General features: G+C 36.2%; 1 protein-coding gene across 1 annotated transcript in view; it reads right to left on the bottom strand.

Annotated features, from left to right (window-relative positions):
- Positions 1-11599: 11599 nt before the first annotated feature.
- HERC1 (HECT and RLD domain containing E3 ubiquitin protein ligase family member 1) overlaps positions 11600-26712 on the bottom strand; it is a 187947-nt gene continuing 172834 nt past the window's right edge. The window contains exons 69-78 of the mRNA XM_051980891.1: positions 26057-26226; positions 23326-23464; positions 21925-22094; positions 20469-20638; positions 19925-20090; positions 18719-18795; positions 18060-18312; positions 17478-17630; positions 14028-14333; positions 11600-12279 (exon numbers count right to left, since the gene is read on the bottom strand). Coding sequence (XP_051836851.1) covers positions 12094-12279; positions 14028-14333; positions 17478-17630; positions 18060-18312; positions 18719-18795; positions 19925-20090; positions 20469-20638; positions 21925-22094; positions 23326-23464; positions 26057-26226 — 1790 coding nt within the window. The 3' untranslated portion in view covers positions 11600-12093. The remainder of the gene's footprint in view (positions 12280-14027; positions 14334-17477; positions 17631-18059; positions 18313-18718; positions 18796-19924; positions 20091-20468; positions 20639-21924; positions 22095-23325; positions 23465-26056; positions 26227-26712) is intronic.

The raw sequence follows: 26712 nt of genomic DNA, 5'->3' as shown, positions 1-26712 counted from the left end.
ACTCAAATTTTAAATAAAATTCTATCAAACATTAAATTATGAACTCATTCATTGTGAAGTAGGATTGAAAGATGGTTCAACATTAGGAAAACAACAACATAATTTATCAAAACCTAAAACATTCAAAACCACATGATTCTTTTAAATGCAAAAAAATCTTTTGATAAAGTTCAACACTATTTTATACTTAAAACCCTACAAAGTGTAAGCATAGAGGAATCTTTTTTTAAAAAGTATCTAAAAAAGCATCTATCTAAAATCAAACCAAATAAGAGATAGACAATTACAAAGGTAAAACAGATTACTTGAAACTGAAAAGCTTTTCCGTAGACAAAATAAATGCATCTACGATAGCAAGAGAAGTAGTCAAATGGGAGGGGAAAATCTTTGTATCAAATTTCTTTGATGTTTCTCTGGTATCTAATATATAGAAATAATCATCAAATAATTTCAATAAGCATATAACTGACAAACATCTAACAATTATTAATAATAAAGATGTAAGGATTAGCCATTTTCCAATAGATAAATGATCAAACAATATGAATAAACAATCCTGGAAACATCTGCAAAGTATTCACAACCATATGAAAAATGTTCCAAATCACTAATAATAATAAAATATACAAACTCATTTTTACCTCACTGCACAAAATTGACAAAAATGACCAAAAAAATTAGCAATAGTCAATATTGGAGGGGTTGTAGAAAGATAGGCATACATACATTATTGGTGGAATTGTGAAATGATACAACAATTTTAGAAACCAACTTGGAATTAGGCAAATAAGAGATTTGTCCATATCCTTTGATGCAGAAACTCTACTGGGCTTAAAACCCAAGGAAGCCATTGATAAGAAAAAAAGTCTCCATGATCTCAAAAATATTTAAAGCAACACTTTTTGTGATAGCTAAGAATTGAAAATTAAATAGATGTCCATCAAGTGGGGAATGGCTAAACAAATTGTGTTAATAAATGTAGTGGAATATATTACTAAACTGTAAGGAATATGTGTGTTCAATACAGAGAAGCATGGAAAGATTTATATGAACTGACACAGTTGTATAAGCAGGGCCAAGAAAACATTATACACAGAAACTACAATGGAAATGGAAAGAATATGCCAAAAAAATTAAAAAGTCAGTGTAATACAATTACAAAAATCAAAAAGAACTTCAACAAAGAGATATGGGAAGACAATCCCTGTCCCCCTTCTCATGGGCATGGTGTTATAGATTGCACATGTTTTTAGACTTTTTCAACATATTGATCATTTGTGCTATTTTTTTTTCTTGCTCTTAAAAATACTTGTTATATGAGATGACTTTCTGGGAATGAAAGGAGGAAGGATATGTGGGATAACTAGGAAGACATTTGGCTTCAATTTAATGGTAAAAAGATATATCTACTCTCTGTCTTTGAATCTACAGTTCACTGCTAGTGATCTAAGAAACAGAAAATATCAATAAAATCATTTTTAAATGGGGGGGAAAATCACATTGTGAGGACAGAATTCTCTACCTTTATCTAGATGAATATTACTGGACACTTGGCTATCTCTTATTAGATTTAATACTTTTACTGCAGCTGCTCTTTCCAAGGTTACTAATGACCATTACTCAATTAAATGGTTTTTTAGTTCTTGTTTTCTCTGTAATCTCTTGTTGCATCTGACTCTGTTAACCACATTCTTTAAAATTAATCACTTGTTTACTGCTTTTGAGGACACTGCACTCTCATGACTCTCTTCCTACTTTTCTGCTTCCTCTTCTTCCATTCCCTTTAAATATATATAATCACATAATTTTAGAACTTCTATCCCTACAATTAAGATTTACCTAACCAGAAAAACTGAGTATAATCTTTCAGGGGAAGAACAAAATTCAAAGAAGGTGAGAATTTTCAAGTATTTTTGATGAAAGGACTAGACCTGAATAGAAAATTTGACTCGAGAAACATAAAAAGGTAAACAAAAAGTGAATTCATAAGGTTAAATTGATTATATTACTACATGAGAAGATGATATAAGAATTTTGCCATTATTAGGGCAGTTAGAAGGAACATATATTATGCATTTTATATGTGTGTGTTGACAGAGATCACAGATGTGAACTAAATATGAAAGAATGATATCTAAAAAAGAAAATTAAGCAGTGAGGGAGGAAGTATTAAAAGTAAGGAAAAGGGAAAGGTAGAATGGGGTAAATTATCTCACATAAGAGGCAAAAAAAAAAGTATTTACAGTGGAAGAAGTAAAAATGGGAAGGGAGGTAAGGGGAGTGAGTGCACTTTACTTTCATCAGAGCTGGCTCACTTGGGCATAAAAATCCATCTTACCTATAGGATAGTTAAGAGGGAAAGGGCTAAGATAAGTGGGGTGGAAGAGCAGATTAGAGGAGGGAATAGAAATGAAACATTTTTGAGGGGGAACAGGGTGAAAGGAGAAAGAAAATAGAATAAACAAGGAGGAATGGGATAAAGGGAAATATAGTTATCAATATTAACTGAAAAAATTCTGAAGCAAGTATCTGTGATAGAGAATAAAGTCCAATTTATAAAATTTATAAAAATAAGAGTCATTCCCCAATTGATAATCAAAACTATGTGCAGCCACATGAAAAAATATTCTAATTTGCTATTAATTGGAGAAATGTAAATGAAAACAATTCTGAGGTACTATCTTATACCTATTAAACTGGCTAATAGGACAGAAAAGGGAAATGACAAATAGTGAAAGGAATGTGGAAAAAGATGAGACATTAATGCGCTCTTGGTATAATTGTGAACTGATTCAACCATTCCGTAGGGCAATTTGGAACTATGCCCAAAGGACTATAAAACCAGGCATACCCTTTGACCTAGCAATATTATTACTAAGTCTATATCCTAAAAAATATTTTTAAAAACCTAAAACGCAAAAGAACCTCTATGTATAAAAATATTTCTAGCAGCCTTTTGTTGTGGTGAAGAATTGTAAATTGAGGAGATGCCCCTCATCAAAATCTTTCCCTTCCTTTAATACTCAAAGATCAAACCTTTCTCATAAATCTTTCCTTGAACTCCTTTGCCCTCAGAAACCCACCTCTCCTTCAAACAGCACCATCCTTTTTTTTTTGCATTTGTCACATAGCAAATATGTTTAACAAAATGGAAGCGAGACCTAATACAAGACAGCTATAAGGCATCAATTCTTTGCTGTAATAAACAAATGAATGAATATAACACATAGCTGTGTGTGTATGTATATGTGATGTCTGTATGTGTATGTATCATAAATAAATCTCCTGTTAAGAATTAGTGACTATAAATAAAGTCATCTTTTAGGTGGCACTTTAACACACTAGGGAAACTAAAATATAAAAAGGGTCAACAATTTAAAATGCTCTATCTCATAATGATCATAAAGATGAGAAATATTTGTTTACCGAACAAGTGACTTGTCAATAAACAAGATGCCTTTTCCTCTGTGGGGGCTAGAAGTCCTTGTAATAAAAAGTCTAATCCTTCCTCAAGCTCAGCAACAACCCCACAATTTTTCTCTGCCAACATCACTCGTGCTCCACAGACTAGGAATCACTTCCATTGGACTTCCCTAAGAGCATGAAACAAGGAACTGAGAAGCTGCTACCAGTATATAAAACAGAAAAATATGCAACAGATTAAAATTATACCTCATACCAGAGCATTTCTGTTGGATGGACCTGAGAAGCTTGCCAATAGTAGAAGGTCAAGAACTCTAAATTGCAATTTTAAAAACCATGCAATATCTCTCTTAGTTTTATTTTAAAAGTAATGAGCAGATGGGGAAAAAAAAGTAAAGATTTGTAGTAAAGGCACAAGTAAACTATTTTTTTTTTTATCCTTTTACAAAGAAGCTCTGTGACAAACGTCTCGGCTTGTGAGGGACATTTGGGAAAAGAGCTTGATAACCTAGCACTGTCTCAGCACATGGGGTGGTTAGGAGGAAAAATGGTAAAACATCTTGTATCTCAGCACAGCAATACCAGCATGGCCCTGAGCTACGATCAACAATATACCGTGCCAGAGGAAGCTGCTTTTCCCCAGAACCATTTCATTAAGGATCAGACAGAAAGGCACATTACAAGCTATCATTGAAACCAAGAATTCTTACCATTGGCAGGCTAAGTCCTCAGTGGCTACCACACAGGCCTGGTCTATGATCGTGGTATGTTGGAACCTTTCAAACGCTGGATCAAAACACTAATCTCTCTCCTCTCCACCAGAGAAGCGCTCTATGAGGCAAACAACATCCGCTGCAGTTTTACACAAAGCGGATACTAACGATGTTATTTAAGTCACCTGGAAAGGTATTATAAACAGCTGATTCTGCAATTGACAGACATCAGATTTTGCTGTTTCCTTTTTCACATCTTTACTACCTCAGTCTGAAGTAATAATAGAAATAAAGCACTTGCTGAAAAAAAAAATCATCATTCTAAATAAATCTGGTTAGTCAACATCTTCTTTCTTTTTTATTAAAGCTTTTTATTTACAAAACATATGCAGGGATAATTTTTCAACACTGACCCTTGCAAAATTTTCTGTTTCAAATTTTTCTTACTTCCCCTCTACCCCCCTCCCCTAGCTGGCAGGTAGTTCAGTACACCCTAAATATGTTAAAATATATGTCAAATCCAATATATGTATGTATATTTATACAGTTATCTTGCTGCACAAGAAAAATCAGATCTAGAAAGAAAAAAAATCTGATAAGGAAAAGAAAAATGCAAGCAAATAACAATAGAAAGCATGAAAATACTATCTTGTGATTCACACTCAGTTCCCACAGGCCTCTCTCTGGGTGTAGATGGCTCTCTTCATCACTGAACAACTGGAACTGGTCTGAATCATCTCATTGTTGAAGAGCCACATCCATCAGAATTAACCATTGCATAATCTTGCTGCCATCTTTAATGATCTTCTGGTCCTGTTCATTTTACTTTGCATCAGTTCATGTAAATCTTTCCAGGCCTCTCTGAAATCATCCTGCTGATGATAGTTTCTTACAGAACAATAGTATTCCATAACATTTATATACCACAATTTATTCAGCCATTCACCAACTGATGGGCTTCCCCTCAGTTTCCAGTTTCTTGCCACTACAAACAGGGCTGCCACAAACATTTTTGCACATGTGGGTCCCTTTCCCTTCCTTAAAATATTTTTGGGATACAAGACCAGTCGAGACACTGCTGGATCAAAGGGTATGCACAGTTTGATAGCCCTTTGGGCATAGTTGCAAATTTCTCTCCAGAATGATGGGATCCATTTACAATTCCACAAACAAGTCAACATCATTTTCAAAGCTTACTTTTTTTCTTCCAGAGAAAGATGCTTTTCTTATCCAACAAAAACTATCTCTTGTCCTCTTTCTATATACTCTCTCTCCCATTGATCCAATTCCCCCATCTTGAAAAAAAATCCACAAGGTTCTGAACACACTGAAGACCATATTGTCCCTAACCCATAAAAAGATGAATTTCCATTGCAGCTGGCTCCCCAGTGGGAATCTGCAAGGAATGGGGAGAAGTTCTTAAAGGAAATGGGTTTTCTAAATTAGTTATATCTATCACCCTCAAAAAAAACTTAACCCCCAACATAGCCTCCCAAATCCTAGGCCCAGAATGTCTTGTGAGTCAACCAGATCCCTCCTGAGTTAGGGCGTAACTCATCAGACAGAATGGCCTTAGAATTTAGTTGTAAAGGGTATAGGACAATCAACTGGTGAAATCTAAGCAGGAGGCTAAGACAGTTGGGGCATGGGCAGATACTGCTGTCAGCATAAAGACCCATTCTGGGAATAAGGGGAGGAGTCTCAGGAAAGCAATGACAGTCTCTCCGGGGCCCTAGATTACGGGGTAGCCTATAGCAGAGACAAGGCTGGGAATCACCCCTAAGAAAACTCAGTGTCTAACTGCTCCTTCGAGATCAAGGGAATACCAGGGATTCTGGGCCTAGGCTAGAAAGAGCCTCCAGCATTTGCTTCCCCATAAACTAGGATGAAAGCCCAGAGGTTTATTGACTCTTCAAGACACAGAGAATCCACATTCCCTACCTGGATATCCTAATGCGCACTCACCCCCATCCACTTAACAAACCGCCTGCAAGTTCACTTCTCTCAAGCGGAGCCCCAAATGGCCTATCGCAAGAGAAGATCTGGATCATATTTGGAGGACTCTGTCCATGAAAACCAGGCTGAATGGAGCCTAAGGCAGTGAGCAAGGAGTAGCCAGAATAAACAAATATCACGCTTCTAAAAGAAATAAGTCCTTTCCCCCCCACCTCCCACCCACAAAGTGACCATTTTCTTCATCGCTTTTGAAAAGCATTTCTTTGCCTGTCACTAGGCCCGGGTTGAGAGTGAGTAGATAATATAGAGACATACAATAATCCCTCCAACCAAATGGGGAGAGCACAGGAGGCCTCTAATGATAAATGGAAATGAGACATTGAAACTCACTCTTGCCTAGTCCCTCCATTGTTAATGCCCTTCACACACCAGCAGAAACTACGCCAGAGATGGAGGCCTCTCATTCAAGCCCTTGAACCGGTCAGCCCAAAGGGCTCCGAGCTGTGAGGACCTGGATCCTGAAAGCGGCCAGTTTTAGTTCTGTACACCAAAGCTTCTTAAACTGTGGATCCCGATCCCTGTACCTGGGGCAAAAGTTGTTTAGGTAAAAAGGGGTTACGAGTAGGAAAAAAAAAGTTGAAGTTTAAGAAGCTCTGCTATATATTATATACTATGAAAGGAGCTTACACAAATGGACTTCAGCAGCTACTAATGCATCATATTAATACTGATATGATAGGGAATGGGGGTCCTAGAAAATTCTTCCAGAGGACTGAGCTCCAGATAGTATGTAAGAAAGCATTTAAAAAACATTCTTCAATGGGGCAGCTAGGTGGTGCAGTGGGTAGAGCACCAGCCCTGAAGTCAGGAGGATCCGAGTTCAAATGTGGCCTCAGATATTTAACACTTCCTGGCTGTGTGACCCTGGGCAAGTCACTTACCCCCAACTGCCTCAGAAAAAAATAAAGATAAAAATGCTCTTCATCTACAAGATTCCTGAGCAGTGGCTGAGGGTCTCAACAAGTGTTCTAGGGCTTGAAGAGGACAAGGCTGTCCACTTTGGGTCAGAATTATTAGAGGAATTTTGCTGATGTCACCCATTGCATTGTTATGTTTGGGCATGTGTCTATGTGGACTCTGGCACAGTGATCCCATATTGCGCTGGACATGAGACTATAAGATCCCCCAACTAAAGATAGGGAATCTATTTTTGCCCAACTAGGTTCGCTGGGACAAATACCTAACCCAAGGGGAATTTCACCTAGCAAATAGCCCTCTTCCACGTTAGGGCAAGGTTTGCCTGTCTTAATTAAAAGGTGTATAATCATTCATCTGACTTTGCAGGTCAGACATCTAGACACTCAGAGGCTAGGTCTATGATAAAGCAACACCATGCTAGGAGGGAGGACTGTCTGGTACAGTGGCTTCTGGGATCCAGTTTATAGGAAAATTTACTGATAAAAATGGACTGTTTCGGAATATAATTCCAGTTGTTGCTTATTCCTTTTTCAGGTCAGAGTTGCATTGGCCTCAAAGTCCATGTCCCCCTCAGAAAACTGTCCATCCTAAAAAAAATAGCCAAGGTGTCCCTCAATTAGACGGCTTCCTTTCTTCTGGGATAATTTAGCCAACTCTTCTTCAAGAGGGCTTAGCAGACTAAGTGGTATCGTTGGGAGACACGTGGCTGTCTTATTTCATAGCAGAAGTAAAAAAGTTGATATCGTCATAGTATATGTGCATTTACTTGGAAGGAAAGGGATCTTGCAGTTGATGTGGTGGTAATCTTCACCTCAGAAAAAAGGGTGAGTTCTCATTTAGATACTACAGAAGGGGGCATCTCTCTGCAGGGGTCTCTGAAGGGGACCAAGATTTCCTATCATCCCTTTGATTATTTTTCTAAGCGAGGGGGGAGGTCTTGGAGGGTGATCCAGATAATGCTAAATGGCGAACAAGACTGGGAGAGGTCTCCTTCAGTAATAACTTGGATTGAACACAAAAGGCTTATGATGCTTTAGCCACTTTACCAGATGATCCTGATGATGTTGACTGTGCTCAAATTCGGTGTAGACTCTGATATTTTTGGTGTCGATGCTGTTTGTCATCACCACTTTATGACAGGAGGAGAAACTATGCTGGTGATGTTAATGTTCGTGCCGTATCCCTGGCAGTCTTCAGGCTGCTCTGGCTCATCTCAGCATCTTGCAGGAATAGACCTAGATGAACTGCCAGTGTGCGGTAATACCCATCACAGAGGTCCAAGGTTTGCTGTCCTCCACTTTTTTCTTAATCTTTTCTGTTTTGTGACTCTTTGGGGATTTAGGAAAAGGATTGTTCCCCCTTAGTACTCATTTATATGAAGATGATTGTCCAGTAAAATCCCTCAAAGCATTTAAATGTTGACAGGCCCTCTAGAAGAACCTTAGAATGGTCACTGCAGGGGTCATGTGTGACAGGTACGGGTTTCCTCTCTTCACACCTCCCATTCTCAGACAGCAGGGAGGTTTTTCCCTTAAAGGCAACACAGCAGCCTCTGGGACCTGACTGGCCCTTTCTTCCCGGTGTTTGGCCAACCAAGGACATGATTATATTTCTACCACATAGCCCCTCCTACTTGGTGGTTATCTAAAATGGCATTAAAATCTGTGCACCCTGACATGCTGAATATATATTTCCACATAGAAACGAAGGGACTGTTACCATGGAAGCCAAATGTCACTGTAACCTTGTTGCATATATCCTTACTGTGTTAGAGATAAATTAGATTTCCTTTTGCTAACTGCTCAATGACTTATATGTGCCACGTTTCCTCCCAGAGTCAAACTTGAAGAGAGTGCCCATATCAGGCCTGCCCCTATCAAAAAGGTAAACTCTACACATAGCATTCTATCCGTCTGTTGGTTTGGCAAACGAGATTAGTGTGGTGTGATGTGTGATTAAGTCAAGATGACTCTGTTAAATCATCCTTTACCTTCCTAATACTTAGCAATCTTCTTAACTCTTCAATGATCCCTTTTATAATTTTTTCAGGATGAAGGCAAGCCTAGAGTTTAAAGGCTCTATTCTCGTTGCTTTTTTGAAAATTAGAACATCTTTCTCCAGTCTTGTTTTCAAACATCTTTCAAATATCATTGACAAAAGTGCAACAGTCATTGCATCAGTCAGTTCCTGCAAGCCCCAAGGATGTGGTTCATCGGGGCCAGGTGACCTGATTTCATTAACGGCAGCCAGGCATACTCTTCTTATTTTTTGACTGATATTGGCTATCAAATCTCTGTTGGTCATTTTTGTTCTGCCCTTTCCAGTATAAATCATCATTTTCTTTTGCAGAGAAAGCAGAAACAAGATAACAATGGAACAGTTCTGCTTTCCCTGTTACCAATTATCAATACTCTATCTTCCAAGTGGGATCCCATCTCTTCTTGGATATCAAATGTCTTTTTGTTGTCCTTATTTTCCTTTGCCAGCCTCAATGCATTCTGAACTTCTCTAGTTCAGCAGAAGTTCTGCTTCCATCTTCTGCATATTGTTTTCCAACCTAAGTTGGTTGCTGAGCAATCTGTGTTTCCACATTGGCCTCTTTAGATAAATCCTATTCTTCCTCCTCACTGTGTTCAGAATTTTATTCTCAAGCAACTCTCGTTCCATGTGGTCTGACTTTTTGCCCTGAAGCATTTCTCTTAGACTTTCCATCCAGGTGGTCTACGGTGTATTCCAATATGAAAAATCATTTCTGTTTCTCCTTTCAGTGATTTTCATCCATCATAATTCTCCCTCAATGGCTTTTGAAGTTCCTCAACTCAATCAGGCTACCTTGTTAAATCTATGTCATCCACTCTCACTCCCTCATCTCCAAGTCTATCCCATCTGTCTGAATAAAATATACTGACACAGAGCCATATTCCAATCGGGGTTCCATACCAAAAAAAATCTCAATTATGGCTGTAATGCCTCCCTACTGCATTGGTCAGGACTTCTACTGATTGTTTGTTGCATGCCCTTTGGGAATCCACGTATGGACACTTGAGGTCGTGGGTTTTACTACTGTCGACTTTCTTGGATTTTGCCTTGTGATTATTTTGTGTGTCTCAGCTTTTCTTTTTCTCTATAGAATCTAGTTTGACGGATATTCGTTTTTAGTTGAATTGGCAAATACACACTTGCTACTACCTTTTTTAAGATGGGTTGAAGTTTTAACTGCACAGAGTGTCATATAAGTGCCCCTTTCCTTCCTTTTCTGTGTAGCTCTCTGGTGGGCTGACAAGGGTCAAGTCTTGCCCTCCATTCCAGAAGCTTTTGGCTGTTGCTGTTCCCACTGAAGCCTTCAGGAACACTTCATCGTCCTTAATGACCGGGAGCAGACTATTTCTTCATCTCCATCAGAAGGGAAATCAGACTGTATTTGGACCATACAAGAGTCATTTAACTGTGGCAAAAAAAAAATACAAACATCTCCCTCTTTGATAGAATTCATTGCATAATTCTGCCTTCTATCCATGTTTGCATTTTTAGCCCTGTTTTTTCCCATCAAATTTAAAGCTCAAACTAACCCAAACTGGCCTAACCATGCTCAATATATCAATAATAAAATACAATAGAAAGTGATAAAATACATAAAATCTATTCGGATTATTATTACGTGACTAATCTGTTGACTATTCCTAGTAGAATTAGGAGGTTCTGGGTCATTGTCTTCATCCCAAAGAGCATATAAATTGGACAGTTTTTAAAAGAACTAGTTCTGAAAGAGAGAATAAAATGAAAATGACATTAAGTCTCATCTTAAAAGAAAACGTGAGAACAAATTCCAAATGATGGAAACTTTGTCAACAGTTTAAGTATAAAAGAGAGATAAAAACCATTCTTTATATGGACTCCCTCCTAATTTGTTCACATCCCAAAAGAGATTCCCCACCCAAGCAGTCACAAATCTTGAAATGATTGATAAAAGAATGGTTTATCCCCTGACATGTCTGTCTGCTCAAGGGCTATTAGAATGTCTCCTTCACTGCCATAACTCCTACCAGACATACTCTTCAGTCTCAAGTTAATTTCATATAGCATATTATTAAGCACCTGCATGCAAAAGCATTATGCAAGGTACAACAATTCCTCAAGGACTTCTTGTTTCATGAGTCTGGGTATATCTGTCAACAATACTGGGCAAAGCCCTTTAGGGATTTGGCATTTAGTATCTGAGAAGTAATAAACCTCTCTGAATTTAGCTAGGCTTTCTTTCTCAAACAGACATCTGTCACTGGACTTGTACAATTCTCAGTTTTAAAAACAAAACAAAACAAACCCTATTCACTGGAATTAGGACTTGAACCTTGAATTCTCAAGTTAAAAATCTGATGTGCTAATGAATGATTCAAAAAATCTTGATGCTAACAAAGCTCTTGCAGCACAGAAAACCTCATTTTCTCTCTCTTCTACTCTCTACCTCAGTGATACCATTCTACTCAGTCATTTAAGATAAATGGATAGTAAACAAAATCATCACACAGAAATTCTTGAATCTGCTTTATTTCTCTGCATAAGGAACCCTGCACAGGCAATTCAAATTAAAACAAAATAAATATATGAATATTCATGTAAAACTGTCCTTTCTAATGAACAATTATACACAATGTACAACTTCATGTTCACTGGGAGGGCTTACAAATATACCATTCCCAACCAAAAATGCACCAAATGGCTCCATGCAAACTTATCAAAAGTGATCAAATATGGAGGGGCAGGGAAAGGGGTTGGAGGGTGGGGGAGAAAACCTTACCGAGAGCACTTTTAATTTCTTTTTTTGTTTTTTTGTTTTTTTACAATCACAGAAAAATAAAAACATCTATTCTCTTTTGTTGTTACATTTAGAGTAACTAAATGTGGCCACTGTTTATAATGTTGGTTTATGCTCCTAAAACATCTATGTTTACCATAAAAGTGTCTTGACATTGAATTGGAATTGGGCATTATTCTGTAATAAAAGGAAGATGATTTTGTTCACAGGTTAATAATCTGTGTCTGAGCCCTCTGCATTGTCCACATTGCGGGAGAGCATGTAATTGTCCATGTCTATCGACCTGCAGTTATTGATTGCATAGCGCAAACGCTCTGCCATGATTAGCTGACTGGAGTAAGGTGGAAGCCTCAATTGAAAGAAACAGGTCTGTGAGGTAGGCAAGCTGTCGTAAGGCTGTAGAGAGAAGAAAAAGAAACCTATGAGTATGGTCATTAAAAGAAACAAACAAAAAAAAAAAAAACAACACTGTTTACTGCCATACTTCTCTTCCTGCCAAGCATTAAATTTCCGTTATTCATTTTTCATAGCCATAACCTAACCATGAAATAATCCTGGTAGTCATGTTTTTCTCAACAACTATAACCAGGAATCAAATCACTGAAATGACTCCCAGCCTCCTCAGTTATAGTCTACTTAAAAGAAGGACCATTTGAAATCAACAAAATTCCTTCTCCCTCTCTCTAGCTCAATTATCTTGGTGAATATACTATTAGCACTCAAGGCCAAAAATATAGGGTAGCTGCTAAGTTGCCATATTTGGAGAATAAAGAGCCAGGCCAGTGGCAGCAGTATATGAGATTGAATATTTAGAAAAAAAGATTTGGTATTTCGTATAAAGGTGTCAAGCTGGAAACAAATAGAACTGTCTGCCAAATTCTATTTTAGAAAAATATAAGAAAAAGAGGATGATTAAATGAAATTTGAAAATTGAAGAAATTATCTAAACAGCATAAAGAACACATTCAATTGTTTAATTTTCCAGCCAACTGAAGTTACTGCAGAATAGCCAGCAGATCAGTTATTGCTGAGGTTGTGTGCACTTGTGCATATCAAACAAAAAAGGCATCGACTATAAAGTGAACATTTTCCTTTTTCTTTTTTTCTCTAAAACAGTTAAAAAATGTTCCACCCAGTTTCTAGCAAGGCCTCAATATGGATAAAATGTGAAAAAACAAACAAAAAAACACTTTCATAGGATGTCTTGTGCCAAAGAGATAGGAAAGAAAAGTCCTATAACTACGGAGCTAGTAGTTATAGGAATTATATTTAAGAATGAAGGTTTACAGATGTGGCCCCTAAAGAAAATGCAACGAAATGGTCACTTATTTTGGGGGAAGAGGTTAGGATAACAAAAAGCCAAATTTTGTTAGCTAAGTGGGGCTCAAAACACAACATGGTTTATATTCAAATTCATTCTGGAGAATACTTCAGTAACTAATCCCTAATGTAATTAATCCCTAATGGAAACTCAAACTTGAGTGAAAAGAAATGTTCAAAGTCAACAAAATACTGATTGCAAAATGAATGATCATTTCAACTCTAAATATGATTCAAAAGAATCCGTGTTCCCATGTTGACATTTTATTGCCTGGAAGAACTTAAAAAATTTCACCATGCATTTCCTGATCAAGCTAATTGCTTTAATTTTTGAAAGGAAACAATGATTTATTTGGTATGGGCAATTCATTTAGGCAGAATAAAACTAAAAAAAAAAAGGTAAACAAGATCAGTTCAATCCTAATTCCAATTCTAGTATTCTCTTTTTAAAAAAATACAGAATTATTATTCTTTTTATAGCTGACTTCTTCTGATGAGCCCATGCTGGGATTCACTAACATATGTTGCCATCCCTTTTTCAGCTTCAAAAATAAATACTGAGTTTGCTATTGTAAAAAAAAAAAAAAAAAAAAAAAAGAATCTGTATTCCAAAATGCTGTGTGAGTAGCACTTGCTTTCAATTTATGAAGTATTCATTATAGTAAGTTATTGCTTTAGATGATTCTGATTACTTAAGAAGGAACTCAGAAATCTCTATTAAAATCATATAAATTCTGAGCCTACATGAGAACAGCAGCTTGTTTTTTTTCCTTTGTTCTAAACCTATTCAACTGAGAAGATGAAGACCAAAATAGAGAGCTCACCCTATCAACCTTCATGATCTGGAATCGCTGAGATATATCTGCAGTGTTGGCAGGCAGCCGAGACCTTCCTGACACAAATCTCATAAAGAGGACTCTCTCCTCATTGGAAAACTCCTCCAAGGTGTGCCAGAACCACTGTACCAACTGATGCTGCTCATCCACCTCCCGGTACCGAACAACTTTCTTCAGAACTTCGACAGAGATCTCGGGCATTCCGCAGACCATTTGCTCGAGTTGTTTGGCAGTCAGGAGGGATAACAAGGGTACCGGGATGATCCATGACATTCCTTCTCGAACAGCAGCTACCTGAAAGCCCCAAGAGTTTGAAAGAAAATTCAATGATCTCTGTTTATCCATATGTGGTAGTCCTGTAAAAAGAATTTCTCTTAATCCCTCAAGGTCTGCCTCTTGCTGCAGTCAAATCAAGTCTCCAAATGCAACTGGCTGTTCCTTTGATGTTTTCTAACTGGGAATACTCTCACTTCTGTATCATGAACCTTCCCAAACTGTTTTACATCCTATTTTTTATTCCACTCTTGTCTTTATCTTCCTTGATAGCACTTACTGCTGCTTAAAGGGATAGATGAAGACAACCTCTTATCATTTTATGTGTGAATGTCTTGACTTTCCAGCAAGTCTAAGGCTCTTAAACGCAGGCACTATTCCCACTCGTGTCTTTCTTTGCTTCCTCTCAGAGCCGCCAGCATGGTGCTACGGCCTCGAGGGCAGGCCTTCATTTCACACTGCTGGCAGATGTAGAGGTGACACTGACAGTGGATTTAGCTCCCCGCCCCTGACATTTACACCCTGCAGAACCTTCAGGCAAGTCAGCTTCCCCTCCCTGGGCCTTAGCTTTCTCTCTGTAAAATGAGCAGGGCTGGAGCAGATGATCTCGACAACCTCAGATCGATCATGGGTGTGAGAGATGAGCTACATTCTAGAGACCATCCAGTAAGACTATATGCATGGTATGACAAATAATAATGAATGACATTCATGTAAGACTTTAAGATTTACAAAATATTTCTCTGAAAGTGTGAGTGTTATTGTTCCCATTTCACAGATAAGGAAACTGAAGACTTGAAAAGTTAAATGACTTATTCAGGGTCTTATAGCTAATCTATGCTAGCTCCAAGTTCTGACTCCAGGTCCTTTCACTAACTCACACTGCCTCTCAGAGATATGTATCAGGCGTCATATGAGGAGAGTACTCTCAGAGTTTATACTGTCCCAGGGGAAGACAATATATAAAAACAATTAAATCTGTACAAAATAAAATCAAGGTAATTCAAGTGGGAGGAATCAACAGCATCAGAGGACAGGAGAGAGCTATGAAGAAGGCAGGGTTTATGCTGAATGTCAGAGGAAAGTGGGGAAACGAACAGGTAGAAGTGAAGACGCTTCAGGCACTGCAGACTGTCTGTACAACAGCTCACAGATAATGTCACGTGTAAGGAACAGCAAGGTATCACATCTGACAGGACCAAAGGTAGATGAAGGGATGTACCACGTCAGAGCGGAAAGGTAGTTTGGAGGCCTAGCTATGATGATTTCAAATGTCCAAGCACAGGAGTTTGTATTTGATCCTAGAGGTAAGAGGGAGCCAATGAAGTTTATGAAACAGGGACACTACCCATCTGTGCTTCAGTGATAGTTCTTTGGCAACTGTGTTAAGGATGAATCACAAAAGGAAGATCTTGAGCATGAGGAAACTGAGAGACTAGGCGAAAGGTGACAAGAGCCTGAACAAGGGCAGTAGAGAGAAAGGAATGGATGCAAGGGATGAAAGCAGAATAAAGAAGACAGCAACTTATTAGATATTTAGAGTAATGAAGAATAAGGAGTTGAGGATGACTCCAAAGTTCTGAACTTATGTGACTGAAAGAATGGTAGTGTCTTCATCAAAAATAGGTAAATTCAATAGAGGCTCGAAAGACAATGAGTTTTGTTTTGGTCATGTTGGATTTGAGATGCCTATAAGACACCCAGCTTGAAATATCCAAAAAGCAGTTCATCACTTAATAAACTCCAGTGACTCCCAATCCCCTTCAGGATTAGACACAAAATCCTGTTTGACATTCAAGGATGTACATTGACATCCTCCCTCAGCTTTTCAGTAGTAGTCTTACACCTTGTTATTACCTCCACCCTTAAACACAGACTTCAATCCAGTGACCTTAGCCTCCTAGCTCCTCCAGACAAAACACTCCATATTTCTCAGTTCCAGGCATTTCTCTGGTTGTTCCCCATGCCTAGTACACACTCACTTCTCATCTCTGCTTCCAGACCTCCCTTACCTTCTTTCAAAACCCAGCTCAAAATTCTTTTCCTGCAGAAAGCCTTTCCTAATCTCTCTCCATTTGAGTATCTTCCTTCTGCTTATTATTTCTTCTTTATCCTGTACATAGCTAGCTCGTGCATATTTGTTTGCTGTTGCCTTCTCCATTAGATTATTAATTCTTTAAGGCCAAGGTCTGTCTTCAACCTTTCTTTGTCTCTCCGGAACTTCAGTACAGTGTTGGGCACAAAGTAAGCACTTACTAATACTTTGAATACTACTATAATAGTAGACTAACAATTTCCTTGTACCTTAACAAGATAATTTGGTCCAAAAGATTCTGGATATCTTAAAATTTTCTTAGAAATCAAAAATACCAGTAAAGCTGATAAGTATAACTACTTGCCACCTTTATAGAAAAACCAAGACAGAAATAAAATGATTGAATAGGATAACATTCAAGAGCATAACAAAAATAAATATAGATTCCATATTTTCCACCTCCATTCATTAGCCTTCATTTCACTCAGTGTGCTGAGTTATAGCTCTCTAAAAATCCCTAGATCATCCTATAAATAAAATTTTATTGACAAATACCTGGATAAGTTCTATTTTCACTTGTTATACATTGTGCTTTCCCTAACATTTATACATTCATTTATTCATTCACACAAACATTTATTAATTGGTAAAGATCCTTTCCTTTTGTTGAGTTTCTATGGGTAAACAGTATTAACATTAGCACTTTATATTCGTTCATTAAGTGAACAGAGACATTACAGTGCTATAGAAATACTGCTATTTTTAACTAAGGAAATTCAAAAGTAAGGGTAATCATACTATAGGTAAACATTAAGAGAAAGCTGTATGGAAAATATGGTTTTAAGAGTGAAGAAGAGGAAAGAATTCTAGTACAAAAATGATAAGCTTTAATTAGCAAAGAAAAAGTTGAAAATTATAAAAAAAATTTTAGGGAATTCTTAAGTATAGCACTGGTTAGAACAGCTGAAATAAGTTAGAAAGAAAATTGTATCATTAGAAATACTGAGTTAATTAGAAAAACATTCACTTAGGAATTGAAATACAAATCAAATACAGTAAATATCTATCCCCTGAAATATAAAAATCAGAATTAGTGATGTCAGATTTTTATAATCATAATATTCATTTACCTGCCGGTCCATTTCATGAAGTCTATACTCAATAGCCCTCTCCACATACTCCTTTCTATTAGAAAATGTAAGTGGGATGCTATTCCCACCAGGGATTATAGGAACCATCTTGCCATCAGCACTCTGACCCACAAAAGAATCAAGCGGAATCATCTGGATAGAGAGAACAAAAGTACACTTACAGTATTTGTTAAAACTCTGAAAATTTTAACTAAAAAAATATAAATAGCATGTTATAATATATGTATAGTTCCACAGTTAAAAAAACACTCCCCAAACTGAAGTCTACTACTATATTCTTCCCTGTAATAGAACTTGATCCTCCCTCCTTATAACATATTAATGGGGGAAGGCCAGCAATAGCAGAAACTGAGGGCGAGATGATTTTTTCCATTAGCAGGTATGTTAGCAGCAGCAAGTTGTATTATATTTGATGCAGGCACCAAAGAAAAATGAATTAAACTACAAGACAACTATAGGTCAGAAAGAACCTGAACTTCAAAAGACATATCCCTAATTAATGTTAACTTATATAAGTCTGCAATAGATACCAATAATAAGATGTTACAGTAAGTAATTTACCTCATGGAAATTCTCTTCAGTAATCCCACTGTCTTCAATGTGAAGAATGCTATTAAGGGTCTGCACATAAAGCAGATCCACTTCCTCCAAGTCCTCTAACGTGAGTGGGATACAGCACAACTGTTTCCAAACCATTGGAGCCAAGTGGAGATCTAAAGGCTTCTTGGTACGGATAGCAACACCCATCAGAATTCCCAAGAACTTAAACTGCATTAAGTGTTCATCTAAAAAGGCTGAAGGGTTAAAAAGGAACCTTAAAAAAGAAAAGAAAAAGAAATTGAACAAACTTTTCCCCAGTTATTTTAGTAATGAGTTAGGATGCAAAATCTATGAAGTACTACTATCCAAATACATGGCCTCTGCTATAAATTAGAATATTTTTAAAAGCATAATAAATAAGTTAGATAAAATAAAGATTAGATTTGTTCCAAAATGATGTATCTTTCAAATAACTTGTATTTATAACTGTTACAAGTCCATAAAGCAAAAAACTCTGTAATTAAATGTTACAAAATGTGAATTTTTTTTGTTTTAGCCTTATAGAATTATCTTTTGATGGACTTTGAAACCAAACATTTCTTAAAATACAGACTATATATATTACCATATAGATTATAGAATTTACTATAGGTTTTCAGCAATTTTTTTAGTAAATTTACCTGTCTCTGTTGTAACCCACTTCTGCTGTAGCATTTGGGGATGGAATAAGAAGGTCAACTACACCAGTTTCAAGTTCCTGTCAGATTAAAAACATATATACTTCAAAAATAATAAGTCAAGTGCTTCCATAAATGAATTGAATGCACTTAGTATTATTTCCCAATCCCTATCCCCCAGGAAAAAACATACACGCTAAAAAAAACTTGAAATTACAGGTTTTCACTAACACTATTTCATCATAGAATCTTCTACAGAAGCTATGTATTACTAATAATTTTTGATACCATGAGAAGCTAGATGTATTAGAACCAAAATAGTGTCAATATTGCCAATGTGGATCTTAGTATGAGTTTGTTGGGATTTTCTTGAGACCTCATCCCTATGGCAGGAAATATTTTTGCATTATAAATCTCTTTGGTAGTTTGGTAAAGCCTTGTGGGCCCCTTGAGAATAATGTTTGTTGTTTATAATAATAATTGAAGGAAATACTAATTTCAGTTAGAAGCTAGTGAATATAAATATCTATTTCCTCCCCCTCCTCCTTCCCTATCCAAGTTTATGGAATCCTCTAAAGTCTATCTATAGGTCCCTTGGAGAAATGGAGTTTCAGAATTAGAAATGTTACCTTAGAACAGTGGTATGAAACTCTAACACAAACAGAGCAACTAAATCATATATAAGGATCCCTGCATGACACATATTTACTTGGAAAATCAACATTAACATTATTTATGTTCTAATGCAGTTTTGTTTATTTATTTTTAAAGAATATTTCCCAATAACATTTTAATCTGGTTTGGGTTTCACTCTGCTTCAGAGGACTGCACATCAGATTTTTGACACAAGTACCAATAGGATTAAGAGTACAGGTGCTTTCTGACATATAAAAAAAAAAATCTTTTAAAAATCTTGGTTAAACTATTATAATGAACATGTAAATGCTAATAGAAAGCAAAATGCTGGTACTCACTTCTAAAAATCTAAATATTACTTTTACATACTTAATAGCAATATAACTTTTATATTAATAAAGTTCAACTCGAACATCTATTAAGTTCAGGACCCTAATTCATAAATATTTCTTTGCAAGTTTACAAAAATTAAATGTGTATTATGTAATTCAGTTCCTTATATGAAACTATCGATAAAAAACAAACTTCCCAAATATCTGTGATTATTTCCAGCATACCAGACAACAAAAATACCTGGCACATCTCTGTAATTGTGTCATCAAATACTCCTCCAGCATCATCAGCTCCTTCTCCAACCAGTTTAACTTTCCAGGCTCGAGAGGGTAGACGAAGATCTGAAGCATTTAGCTTAACCACCTGTCTTGCTATCTGTACAAAAATAGGCTTACATTTTCGACCTCTAAAAGAAAAGCAGAGAGGCAATAAAAACCAACTCTCACAAATTTTATATATTACTATACTAGTCATAGAGATGAAGAGTCATCTGCCTATAGATTGCATGTATATGGATCTTCTTGGATAAAGCAATCGACCTTTAGCTCCAGTATTCTTTGGTATTAAAACAAAAACATCTCATCCCTCCCCCTTCAATACAGCCCCTAGCTCCAAAGCCCACAATGCTGACTGTAATTGCCAAGAGACTAGCACTGCATAAACAAGACAGATAGGATATTTAAATTAATTAGATTTAGCATAATTTGGGGTATTACTGAGTCTCATTTTTTATCAGAAGAATTCCAGACCATAATTTAAAAATGCATACCATGCAGATACTAACCTTGTTGATATTCTTTTTACAGTTATTTGAGGACCATAGTTTTTGCCCTGAACCATCGTTTTTCCTATGGATCGTACCATGGGGAGTGTGTAGACTCTTGGTGCTAACAGAGGTCTAAGCTGTCCTTGTACAATTCCCCATGTTCCAGCATTATAATGAGATGTGCTATTCTGTAACAAAGGCAATGTTATCAGAAATCCTACTTTTCCAGATCTCTTTCCCACAACCTCACTACTTACCTTCTCATCTTGCAATCATGAACTATGGGGTCTGTCACCTACTCCCCAAAGGTATTATGTTACCATTCCTTTGGATTAAAGTGCCTTTCCTTGTCTACTACACCCCTTAGTATGTCTTATTCTCTATTATAATGTAAGCTTCTTGAGGGGAGCAGGGATTATTATTATATTATTATCTTTTATTATATATTTATTAATTTAATATTATATATACACAATATATTATATATAATAAAATACATGATATATATCTTAACTTTTTTTTTTTTAATTTGTGTTCCCAGTGCTCAGCACAGGATTTGGGCACATAGTAAACAATAATTAAATGCTTTTTCATTCATTCACAAAGTAGAATATATCAAGGCTTAGAAATAGTTCTCATTATTAGAATGAAAATTCTGTCTACTTAAAGAAGAATATGTTGTAAACATTTTTAAAAAAAATTTATCCCCCAAAATCTGTCAGATACAAAAAAATTCATTTAAGCATAATGAAGTTAATTTAATCTAATTCAAGAAACATTATGTTCAAGATACAGTTATACTAAGTGCTAGGAATTTACAAACAAAACTGGAAACAGTTCTTGCCCCAGAGGAACTTGTTTATTATTGAAATCAATGTAAAGTTATCTTTAGCATAGATTTTAGCAGGCCTCTCTAGTAAAAATAAACCAAAAATTTTAACCATATTGTTCCTTTCCTGAAAGTTAAATATTATTACAAAAAAACTGTTATTTATTTCAGGAAAGCCAGGATTATTTGTAAAGGTATGTGGTTACATAAATCCAGCTTTTATGTATATACAGAATCCATATTCTTGTTAACTGGCCAAACACAGAAAGCTAAAAAGTCCTAAAATTATATACATAAAAAATTTTTACATAAATTTACAAAAATTAAAGAGATACACCATTTTCATATGCTTGATCATCTAGAACTGCTTCACCTTCCAACATTAAAATAGATAAAAGTATAGAAAGGAATAGAAAAGACATCCAACTAATTGTGAGGACATCACAATTCTTTTTCTAACACTGATCTTAGAACTGGTTTCTCAGGTTACATCCTTAACACTAATATTTTCTATTTCATTTAAATACTGAGAAAAATAAGTGGCTGTGAAACTACTTTATGATTTTATGATTTTAAAATAAAAGACATTTAAAGCATAATTACTTATTACATCTCCTTCCCCTCCCCCCTGAAATAATGTTTTACCTGGTTATTGGGGCTTAGATTCAATAACCTCCAAGAAGAATACATGAGATCTGAAAAGTGATACAGCAGTCTGAGTCTGGCTCTTACAGTATGAATGCTCACTTCCTTCAGAGCGCCATATTGTGGTGGAATGGCATCAGGCAAACCCAGTTGTAAAGGCACTGAGACACCTGCCACAAAAACCAAAAACATTCTAGAGGTTAATATTTTTTTAGAATTTATATAAGGATAGCAACATGTGCTTTCTCTGCTACTTTGTTTTAATTAAGCTTAGCAAAGTTCAACACTATGTTAAACAATTTTAATAACATGAAAATAAAATTACATAATTCACTTTGTTCCTGATTACTGACATTTACAAAATAAGAAAAAGCAGGTAAATTTCTTAAAAAGAGGATGCTCCTAATGTAACTAACTTAATGCCTACTGTGGATTTTAAAGGAACTAGGAGTGTTATAATATAAAAGCAAAGGATAGAGCTAGAATACAAGTGTTAACCTTTCCCTCTTTTGCAGAAGTGGAAAACTATGCAGTGTGAAACACTGTATATTTTTTTCATCGTTAAAAGCTGATGGTTCTTTGAGAGAGGAAGGAGAAAATGACAATTTATAACGTATAACTCTAAATTATATCATATTGGAAAGATATTTCTGAGAAAACTGAAGGTGACATCCACTAACAGGGAAAAAAAATTCTATTAACGTTTACTAGTTATAACAGGCTCTGTTTTTAAGTAAAAACATCTCATTTGAAGAAAATTAGTCAATATAATTCCATCTCTATGAGGTGCGTACAAATACAAGGCATTCCCAAGGTTCTCTAGAACACATGGCCAGAAAGGTAGACTAGAAATGTCATAGTTTATCCTCACATCTTAACCAGAGATAATTGTAGTAAGAAGGCTTTAAAAACTGTTCTTAAAAAAAGTGTGTAGGGGAAAGATATTAAGAACCCTCATTTTTGAATATTCCTGTTTTTATATTAGAATATGTTGATACCAATTTGAATTGCTTGCCTAGTATATCAAACCATAACATTCTTCATACACATATACATAGCAGTCTTTCATACACCAAACTAGGATAACATAGTTTAATACATAGCTTCATTCACTTTTATTCTATGCATTTCTTGACAGAGAATAACAATGGTCATTAGAAAGCTCCAATTTTTATTTCATTGAAACAAAGATTATATATAATCTTGGGAAATTTTTGATCTTTTCTGATTCTTAGAAAGGTCATTTCTTTCACTGGGCAAGTGCTTTACAGACACATTATCTTGAAAGATTTGCAAGTGCTAGTGACATGAAGAATGCTTAATGACTTGAGTAAGATTTTATTAAATCAGAATGATTATTTGATTCAATTCAAAACTGAAAGAAACAATATAATTCTTCACCTGGTGCTCTTGGTGGAACAGGTGAAGCAGTCCATGCAGCACTGTGACAACGGCCGGCTGAAATCTGTCGAATGTTCTTCCCTTGCAGAACTGTTATTAGAGTTGGTTCTCGAACATGGTTAGTATGACCCAGTCCAAGCTTGTAATTGATAAAAGCAGAATGAATTAGAGAGGAAACAATGATTATAAAATATGATTAAAATTAGAAAAGTTACTAACATCTTCTTTAATTGCTATTGTCAGAAGAATAACAAACATAATCATCTTTCTTTTATGAAGATCACTTCCACAAGCTTGAATTGACAATTTACTGAAAATTCATCTGGAAAGAGTTCATTTAACTTAGCTTTATCATCACTCCAAACCTTGTAGATGAGATACTTAATGAGCAAACATAGATATGGCCTCCAATTCTAAAGAGGAAACTGAGTTCTTTGAAAGAAAACAAAGTTACCCATAAAATTAAAGAAATCATCTCTAATTTTTGCACTGAGAACATTCTCGAATGAACAATTTCATGCACTATTGATTTTACCTTGAGTTAAATTGGAACACCAATTTTCATCCACTGAACATCTCATCTCCATGTAGGAAAGGAGAAACGTAACAAGTTCTTATACGTAGTTTTCATTATCTATTTTTCCTCCCTAAAAGCAAGCTTCTCTTTATGGGTAAAAAAAACCAGAGGGGAAAATGCTCATGGTAACAACTTTATTTATATAGTATTTTAAGGTTGGTAATAGTGCTTTAAGGATTGGTAAGGACATTTTAAAATAACCCCTTGAAACAAGTAACAGAAATATGATCATCCACACATAAAGAAATGACCATTGGATTGTGATTTTTTTTTGTACAGATATTAACATTAATGGCCAATAAGGCCTTCTAGACATTTTTTACCTAAATACAAGAATCTCTCCCTCAAAGAATATGACAAACAATCCTTTTTATTAGGACCATAGAATCACAGATGTAAAACTAAATAGGACCTCAGAGGACATCCAATTCAATAACACATTGTACACATAAAGAAATGTAGCCTAGAGAGAGGCCAAGGTGATACAAAACAATAAGCCTAAGAGGCAGGACATCAACCTAGGTCTCACATTGCCCCAAGTCTAATCAGAGCAGACATGTTACTGGCTCTCATTCATTTTCAGGCATGTCAAACGTCAGGATCTCATTGGCAAAGACACCAGAGTGGTTTACCATCCATTCTCCAGTCATGTGGCAAATGAAGAAAATGAGGCAAACGAAGTAACGGCCCAGGGTCACCCACCAGGAGGTAGGGTCCAATTTGACCTCGGGAGGGGGAGTTTTTTGGAGGCTGCTCTCTGTGCTAGCTAGCTGCCCATGAGCTCTGCCATCTGGTCTCTGACTGGGGCAACGGCACAGAGAGGAACAGACAAAACTGGACAGACTCTGATCTCTCATTTTACATGTAAAGAAACAGGCTCCCAGAGGCTAAGAGACATCACCAGGAGTGATCAGGCCAGGATTCAGGCCAACGGGGCAGGACTAAACAGCAGGGTCTGCAGACCTGCCAGCAGAGTCAGAGCTCCTCCTCTCCATGCTGTTACAAGCCCAGCAGGGAGGAACTAAGCCAGGTGATGCTGCCTCCACTTCCCTCATTATCCAGGTGACCTTAGGTGCAGCTCATGTGACTTCTTTTCCTTTTCAAAGGTATTTAAAGAGATCTTGCCAGTATAATGTAAAGTGCCCTGTTTTGTCTAAGGAATGATTAGTCCTGCCCATAAACAACTCTATATCCCATAACTTTGATTTCTAGCCCATTTAACCTTGACCAAAGTCCCTGAAGGAGCAAAAATGATTGCTTTTTAGAAAAACCAAAGCAGTGTTTTTTCTGGCTATATTTCAATTAACAAGGTTTTTAAAACTTATTTTTCCCTTGCTTTCACTAATACCTTAATATAATATTCATCTATTATGCCTCACACACTATAATAAAGGGATAAAGGAAATATAAAATGTTCCTCCTATTTTATGTATTTTTATGCTCTGGCTACCGCTGTCAGATAATGCTTACAATGAGGAAGAACGACGAGTCACAGGATTTCAGAAGCAAACTAATGTGTCAATCTGTATCTGACTGGGATAATTCCCTTTTAGGACTTGGTCCAACAATGGCTATCCAGCCTTTACTTAAAAACTTTCATTACCATTTAGAGACACATCATTTCACATTCCTAATTCTTCTTCCAAGGCTTTTCATCATCAAGGCTGCACAGACAGGCCTCAGTATATCATGAGTCTTCCTAAAATTAGGGTGCACAAAACATACAGAACTACAGATGTGATACACCCAAGTCAGAGTAAAAGACTATCACATTGTTCCTTCTGAGTTAAAGAAGTCAATGTTTAAAGAAACACCAAAATGAATACTGAAGTCTTCAAAGTCACTGTATAGAATAGGCTAGAAAGGAAATCTGAGTCAGATGCTGAACTTTTACAGAAAAGAATGTAATACATTGTTGCACATGAACAATACCAAAATTTTTTTTTCTGTGCTTTTCTTTTTTTCCCCTTCAATTTTTTTTGGAGAAGCAGGTAGAGAAAATAAATGCTTATTTGCTAAGAAAAATTAAATAATGTTTTAAAATAGGGAAAAGGAGGCAAGAATGTCTTGAAAATTAATATATTCAACATATATCCATCTCTAATCTCTTTAATAAATATTCTACAATCAAAGAAACAGAAAAGATAAATGTACCTGTCCTTCTGAATTACTGCCCCAGGCATATACATCTCCAGTTGAAGCTAAAGCAAGGGTATGTTCAGCTCCTACTGCTACATCCTCAATAACAACTCCAGCCAGGACTGGGATCTGTTGTGGTCGGTTGTGATTTCGAGCACGGCCTTCTGGCAAGCCTATCAAACGGTCTGTAGCACCCAAAAAAGCAAAAATTACTTTCCTTGATGTTTTCTTAAAAATTCTTTTTGATTGTATATTTATGGACAATTAGGAGAAGAGATAACTGCTTGGACAAATGGAATACAAACATTGCACACTTTCTCTTAATACTATGGGCAGTCATCTAGGGGAGGGAGGGAGGGGAAAAATCGGAACAGAACCGAGTACAAGGGATAATGTTGTAAAAAAATTACCCTGGCATGGGTTCTGTCAATAAAAAGTTATTATAAAATAAATAAATAAATAAATGGAAAAACAAAGCCCCTGGGGGGAAAAAAAACACTATGGGCAGTATATGCCCCTGCCAATCTCCCTGACATATTAACTTAACATTCCAAGAAATGCCTAAATGACAAATTTTCCCTTAAGTCTTACTGAAATGACTGAATTAAACTGAGTTCTCTAAATTGAGATCATCTGCCTTCACGATATTATGTATTTCTCTTACACATAGA

This window comes from Antechinus flavipes, chromosome 2, assembly GCF_016432865.1.
Source record: "Antechinus flavipes isolate AdamAnt ecotype Samford, QLD, Australia chromosome 2, AdamAnt_v2, whole genome shotgun sequence".
In the NCBI taxonomy this organism is placed as follows: Eukaryota; Metazoa; Chordata; class Mammalia; order Dasyuromorphia; family Dasyuridae; genus Antechinus; species Antechinus flavipes.
The sequence above is the reverse complement of the archived record's forward strand: the minus strand, read 5'-3'. Positions and strand labels throughout refer to the sequence as shown.